At 43.0% G+C, this 7241-nt stretch overlaps 1 protein-coding gene across 2 annotated transcripts in view; it reads left to right on the top strand.

Moving 5' to 3' along the window:
- uxs1 (UDP-glucuronate decarboxylase 1) overlaps nt 1-7241 on the top strand; it is a 69396-nt gene that overhangs the window by 18087 nt on the left and 44068 nt on the right. For both annotated transcript variants that reach the window (XM_043691759.1, XM_043691758.1), the window contains exon 3: nt 6901-6949. In XM_043691759.1, the coding sequence (XP_043547694.1) occupies nt 6901-6949 (49 nt within the window). The remainder of the gene's footprint in view (nt 1-6900; nt 6950-7241) is intronic.

Raw genomic sequence — 7241 nt, 5'->3', positions numbered from 1 at the left:
AACAGTCTTACCACAAATTCAACCCAAACTCTGGGTCAGATACGTTGATGACACCTTTGTAATCATTAAAAACACAGAAATAGAGAACACACTCCGGATTATCAACGCCACACTCACAGGAATCAGATTCACTAGAGAGGAAGAAAAGGACAACCAACTCCCATTCCTCGACGTGATGGTACAGAGAACACCAAACGGAGAATTCACCACAAAGGTACACAGGAAAGCCACACACATAGTTCAGGACTTGGTCTATGAAAGCAACCACCCCAACACACACAGAAGTTGCATCAAGACACTATTCAAAAGGGCCACAACACACTGCAGCACACCAGAACTGCAAAAAGTGGAAGAAGAACACCTCTACAATGTATTCGCCAAAAACGAATACCCCCGCAACTTCATCAACAGATGTCTAAGGGAAAGACAATGGAACGAGGACATGCCGCAACCCAAAGGACTAGCCACGCTACCATACATCAAGAGCATTTCCGAACTGACAGCCAGACTACTGCGACCACTAGGACTCTTAACAGCACACAAACCAACAGCCAATCTCCGAGAACAACTCACCAGAACAAAGGACCCGATACCCAGCCTGAGCAAAACCAATGTAGTGTACAAAATCCCATGCACAAAACATACATAGGACAAACAGGAAGACAGCTAATGATCTGCATCCATGAACACCAACTAGCCACGAAACGACACGACCAGCTATCCTTAGTAGTCACACGCAGATGACAAGCAACATGAATTTGACTGGGACAACACTACTATTATAGGACAAGCCAAACAGAGAACTGCCAGGGAATTCCTAGAGGCATGGCACTCATCCACCAATTCAATCAATAAGCACATCGACCTGGACCCAACGTACTGACCACTGTAATGGACAGCTGGAACTGACAACTGGAAGCGGCAGATTCAAACCACTACAAATGCCGGAGGAAAGATCACAGCGCTTCACAGGAGGCTCCCAAGCACTGAGGATGTCACCTAGACGGGACGAAACGTCTGCGACACAAATTCCCAGCTCGGCGAACAGAACCACAACAATGAGCACCCGAGCTACAAGTCTTCTCAAACTTTGAAGGACTTATGCCCAAAACGTCGATTCTCCTGTTCCTTTGATGCTGCCTGTCCTGCTGCGCTTTTTCAGCGACACATTTTTAAGTTTTGATCTCCAGCATCTGTGGTCCTCACTTTCTCCTCATACTTTGGTAATGTGGCAACCAGAACTGTATGCAGTATTCCAAATGTGGCTGAACCAAAGTCTTATACAACTGTGATATGATCTACCAAATCTTGTACTCAATATCCTGTCTGATGAAGGAAAGCATGCAGAATGCCTTCTTGACCACTCCATTACCACTTTGAGGGTACAATGGACTTGAACACCCAGGTCTCTGTTCTTCAATTTTCCCAAGGACTTTTCCATTTACTGTATAGTTCATTCTTGAATTAGATCTTCCAAAATGCATCACCTTTCATTTGCCCAGATTGAACTCCATCTGCCATTTCTCTACCCAACTCTCCAATCTATCTATATTCTGTATTCGGACAGTCCCCTTCACTATCTGCTACTCCACCAATCAATAGAAAACTACTGTTATGAAAGGGTTACAAGTTAAACTGTTGATGCCTTTAGGCAGATTGACGTACTTCAGGTTTTCACTGTACTTGCTGACTTGATCAGCAGAGCAGTTTGGACATTTGCCAAATGGGTTAATTTATATAGTCATAACAAGTCATCTCTGTAAAACCGTAGAAATGAAGCAGCACAGGAGACCATTTAGCTCATCTTATCCATATTGACCCAAAGACACTAGATGCCCTTTTTAATCCTGTCTTCTTGCACACAGCCCTGCAGCTGACAGCACTTAAGATCCAGTTATGTCTTGAAGAAAGTAGGGGTTTCTGAGTCCCAACAACTCAGGCAGTTAATTTTAAACACCCATCATCTTCTAAGTAAAAAATCCTTGCATCCCCTCAAATCCTTCTGCCACTTAACTTGAATCGATGATCCCTGGTTTTTGAACACAGTCTCCCACTGATATACCACATATCCTTTAGCAGTCTTAATCAGTCCACTTCAGTTAAAATTTGCCCTTCCCCAGTTTAGAACGGTCACTCCTGATTTGTCCCTTTTTCATATTAAATCTAATTGAATTGTGGTCACTATCCCTGATATGGCTGCCCACTGTCACTTCATTCACATGCTCATTTTCACCTCCCCAGAATGAAATCCAGAGTTTTGTCTTCTCTCATTGGCCTTGTTGTTTTGTTCAAAAAGTCTTGAATAGAGTATGTGATTTTTTTCCGCACATAATTCATTTGTATATTGTCAGAAAGCCAGTTGATACTGGGATAGTTAAAGTCTCCTACTATTATTGCCCACATTCCTACACAGAAATTTGTGTACAAGTATGTTCTTCTACCTCCCTTACTGAGCGATTCTATAGTATATTCCCAGTGGTGTGATTGACTTTACTTCCAAGCAACCCAAAATGTCATTTGCTTAGTACTGCATCTCTTCACTCTGAATTATTCTTAAACCAATACTGCTACCATCTCTTTTGTCACCTAACTGCCTGAATTTTGCCCCTTTAGCCTAGTTTGTTAGCAATGTCAGTACTGCCATGTATCCGTGCCCTTAATTCATCTGCCTTGTTTGTAGTGCCCTTGCATTGAAGTATAAACAGCTCAACCCATCAATTTCCTTTACTGGATGATTTTTAATTCTCCTTTGATCTTTCATGTCACTGACTACATCACTAATGCTGTACCTCCCATTATCCTGATAGAGTCCTGGCCCATCTAAGTCTACATGTTGCTTCCCATTCCTTCCGTACTAGTTTAACACTTTCCCAGTGGAACAGAGAAAACCACCACAGGGTTATTTGCCCTAGCTCTGCCCAGGCTCAATCTGTCAAGCTGTACAGGCCCCACCTTCCCCAGAAACAGTCCTAATGCCTCAAGAATCTAAACCCCTGTCTGGTACACCATTTCTCCAGCCACGCATTCATCTGATGTATCCTCTTATTTTTGCTGTCACTAGTATGTGATGCTGGGAGGAATCCTGAGATTACTGTGTTCGACATCCTGCAGTGATTTATCTCCAGGCTTCTAATAGTCAGCTTTCACATATTCATCTATTTGTTTACCTAGAGAATTTTTACCTAGGTGTACCATGACTACCAGCTGTTCACTCTCCCACTCCACAATGTCCTGCAGCCACTCTGATACATCCCTGAGCCTGGCATCAGTGAGGTAACATACCATCTGGGATTCACATCTGCAGCCACAAGTGAATGTCTGTATCCCTTAGTGTTGAATTCCCCATGTCAGTAGCAAACCCCCCCCATATCCAAAAGTCTCCAAAGCAGAATAAGGGGAATGACCACAAGTCGGTGCACTTTCTTCCAGAGCCTTTTACTTCCTCTGATAGTCACCCATTCCCTATCTGCCAGTGTAATCCTCACCTGCAATGTGACCACCATAAAGCGATCACTAGGTTAGATTCGATTAGATTACTTACAGCATGGAAACAGGCCCTTCGGCCCAACAAGTCCACACCGACCCGCCGAAGCGTAACCCACCCAGACCCATTCCCTTACATTTACCCCTTCACCTAACACTATGGGCAATTTAGCATGGCCAATTCACCTAACCTGCACATTTTTAGATTGTGGGAGGAAACCGGAGCACCCGGAGGAAACCCACGCAGATACGGGGAGAACGTGCAAACTCCACAGAGTCGTCTGAGGCAGGAATTGAACCCAGGTCTCTGGCGCTGTGAGGCAGCAGTGCTAACCACTGTGCCGCCCATCAGGTTGCAGGACACATTCAGTTTTTACGTCTAACTTGGCTCATGTTTTGCATTAGTTCTATCCATCCCAGTAGTGGACCACTGCTCACCTCATTTGCGACCAGAAATTCTCAGACTAGTTCATATTGTTTGCCTAAATGAAGTCAGTCACACCAGAAGGAATGCACTGCAAAGTCATAGCAGTGATCCTCGATTGAAGGCTTGATAAGCCACAAATGTTCTATAATACACAACAAACCACTCCCAGTAGTCACCTCCTGACTCTCCAGGTTTGGGTCTGCACTCCAGTATTTTAATGTTACAGGTTGTTGTAAGGCTCGTTCTAACAACTGAACCAGATGGTTTGTCTGGGCATCAGTGAAGGGAAATCTTTCAAACAGATCTCCTTCTGTCACCATGACAGATTTATTCCTGCCATTTAGTCACTTCAGGTGATAAAATTGTACAGCACAGTGCAAACCGATCTTGGGTGGCATTTTGTATTTGAACTGTCCTTCGGGGACACTGAGCAAATTGGGCTGGTTTTTCCTTATGATCTGGGGCTTGATTCATTGTCATTCTCATTACTTGGGGCTTCCAAGGGACAAACTCCAATTGTTGGTTCCTGATAGTCATCAGCGGCTGTGGGGTTTGGTAACTGCGATATTGGAAACCACAATTGGGGACCAATTTGGAGTCCACTAACCCCAGTACAAAGCTCAGATGGTACCGGTTTTCTGTTTTTTATTTTTACCTGTTCAGCCACACGGGATCCTTCGGGAGCCTGATACGGTGGGTCTACGGGAGGTTCTGACAATCTAGGGTAATGTCCCATTCCTCATCTCTATTGGTATCATTTCCCTCAAACAGTGTTGGTATGCCAGATATAGGCTTGGGATCCCGATTAGAACTTATATTCTTGTTACAACACTATGCTTTAACCCTTCCTGTCTAGTTTTCTCAGTCTTGATGTCTTTACACTTTCTCCTGTTTGTGAATGGGTAGACTGAAGGTGAAAAAGCAGTCAGCTTTTAACATCTCCCAGCTTTTGGGAGTTCTATCCGCTGTACCTACCTCTATCCCATGCAATTACTCCAAATGACCAAGGTATCTTTCCATTTACTATCAGTAGTATCTTTCCATTCTTTAATGGAAGATTTCCACTTTTACCCAACAATTTCTATTCCAAGTAGTAATTAAACAGGTTAACTGCCTGTTCACATCCCAGGTACTGCCCATTTGTCCCCTGGATAGTTTATGTGCAGCATTTAACTTCAGGAAGTCATTTTCCTGATCAGGTATTCTCAAGTTCTGAAGGGGAGTTCCCTTTCTAGTTATCTAGAGGGATTGTCCCATTATACTCCCTTGCTCTACTATAAACAAGTTTCAACTGGCCATAATGAATATTGCAGAGGTGGTTGAGAAATTTACCCAGCCTTCCCTCGTCCTCATATTGTATCATAATTTCAGCCAGCCATATTTAAAGGAAGCAGCTTTCCAAACCGAATCAGTCAGGTAGTGGCAACCACTTCCCTGACCGTGGTCCCCAGTCCCAACTGTCTCAGTAAAGAATGTAGAATAGCCAATGATACCCCACAGCAACCTAGAGCAACCTTGTAAAAAATACTTTCTTACCTTGTAATCCTTGTCCAGGTAGTTTACTCAGTCCCTTCAAAAGGTACCAGTCTCATTGGACAATGGGCAGAACACAAGGAGTGGTCTGACCTAAAATACTTCGGGGAACCCTATTACTAATGCCCAATTCAAACTCTCACTTATTCAGCCCAGAGTAAGAGTTCTACTGTTGGCATCCACAACATAGTACCAAAATGTTGACTCAAGTTCCAGACCACGCAAAACTTTAATTAACCTCCTATTTTAGCTTGGCCAGCAAGAGGTCCAGAGTTAACACCAGAGTAACAGTCAAGTTCTCACTTGATGGGCTCTTGTCAGACCTTTGTGTATAGCACAAAAGCAGTACAGTTTATAGCTCTCATCTCTCAACCCATACTTGTCACATGGGTCATAAACAGTGCAGCTAACAATGCTGCAAGTAGAGGAAGTAGCTCAAGCCCCAGCTGCAACCTTCAACTTGTGCAGACACAGACGCACATTTTAAAATTTATGGTACATTGTTGATTCAGCAAAACTTCTAACTGTTGCTTCCCCAATACTTTATCATTTCAACTTCACCTATTCCCTGTGTTCACCCAACTCCAAAGCAGTCTCATTTAGCCAAGCAGCACCACCATTGCCTCCTTTTTATAGGGCTCAACAACAATGCTTCTGAACTGGATCAGACCAGTTGCTCAGTTAACCAGCTTCATCTGAGGGTGAACCAGCTGTCTCTGGTTTTAGAAATGCAACTAAAACTACACCCAGTCAAACATAGCAGCTTTTAGTTAATAGATTAAAGAACCAATTTAGCTTGAAAATTAGCCTTGAAATGGTTTAATTACTACTTACCCCTTGTAACTCCTTTTTTACCCAGCTCCAAATCACCTGTTTAGTTAAGCAGCACTCAAGCAGAACTAAATACAGCCTCAGACAAATAAGACTTGTTGAACTTGATGCAAAGTTCATGTGGCTATGTTTTTGAAGAGGTCTTGTAACTACTGTTGTGCAGGCACAATGAGCAAGCAGTCCCTTTCTGCACCATGATAATTCTATAATCTATTTTTCTAATTAACCTGTTTAGATATATTATATATCTGTGGAACAGGTGGGACTTGAACCTTGGCCTCTTAGTTTAGCGGTAGGGGTACTGACATGAGAGGACCCCCAACAATTCTGTAATACTATGCTACCAAATTCAATGTGCTTGAGTGTTAATTGCTGATATAATTCCTACTCGGAGCCCCCAACTTTTAGCTTCAACTGTTTTTCTTTTATGTGAAGATTACAGTATAAATGTACTTTGAAATTGTGGTTAGTTATTAGTTGCTAAAATGTTGAAGGAGAGTTGTTATTTTAGTAGTATCTTTTAATTCTGGGGGAAAAAAATGCAATAACATTCAGTTGAATATTTAGTGTGCCGGTTGAGTTGAAAGAAGTATTTACAGGTTTTTTTTCTATTTGCTTTTGTATAGGTCTTTGCAAGAAGAAGGTGAACAAAAAGTTGAAAGGAAAATAGAGGAGGTTTGTTAATTGCTTTTTGTTCAATACCAAAATACAGAGAGTGGTAATTTGTTTACTGGATATTTGAGCTTTCTGAAGGATTCCATGTGTTTGCAATGTGACTAATCATCCGCCGACATTTCTGCCACCTCCAAAAAGACCCCACCACCTGGAATATATTTCCCTCCCCACCCCTTTCCGCCTTCCACAAAGACCGTTCCCTCCGTGACTACCTGGGCAGGTCCACGCCCCCCTACATCACCCTCCCATCCTGGCACTTTCCCCTGCCACCACAGGAATTGTAAAACCTGTG

Source organism: Chiloscyllium plagiosum, chromosome 6, assembly GCF_004010195.1.
Source record: "Chiloscyllium plagiosum isolate BGI_BamShark_2017 chromosome 6, ASM401019v2, whole genome shotgun sequence".
NCBI classification, from domain to species: Eukaryota; Metazoa; Chordata; class Chondrichthyes; order Orectolobiformes; family Hemiscylliidae; genus Chiloscyllium; species Chiloscyllium plagiosum.
Note: the sequence above shows the minus strand (reverse complement) of the source record. Positions and strands in the feature narration are given on the sequence as shown.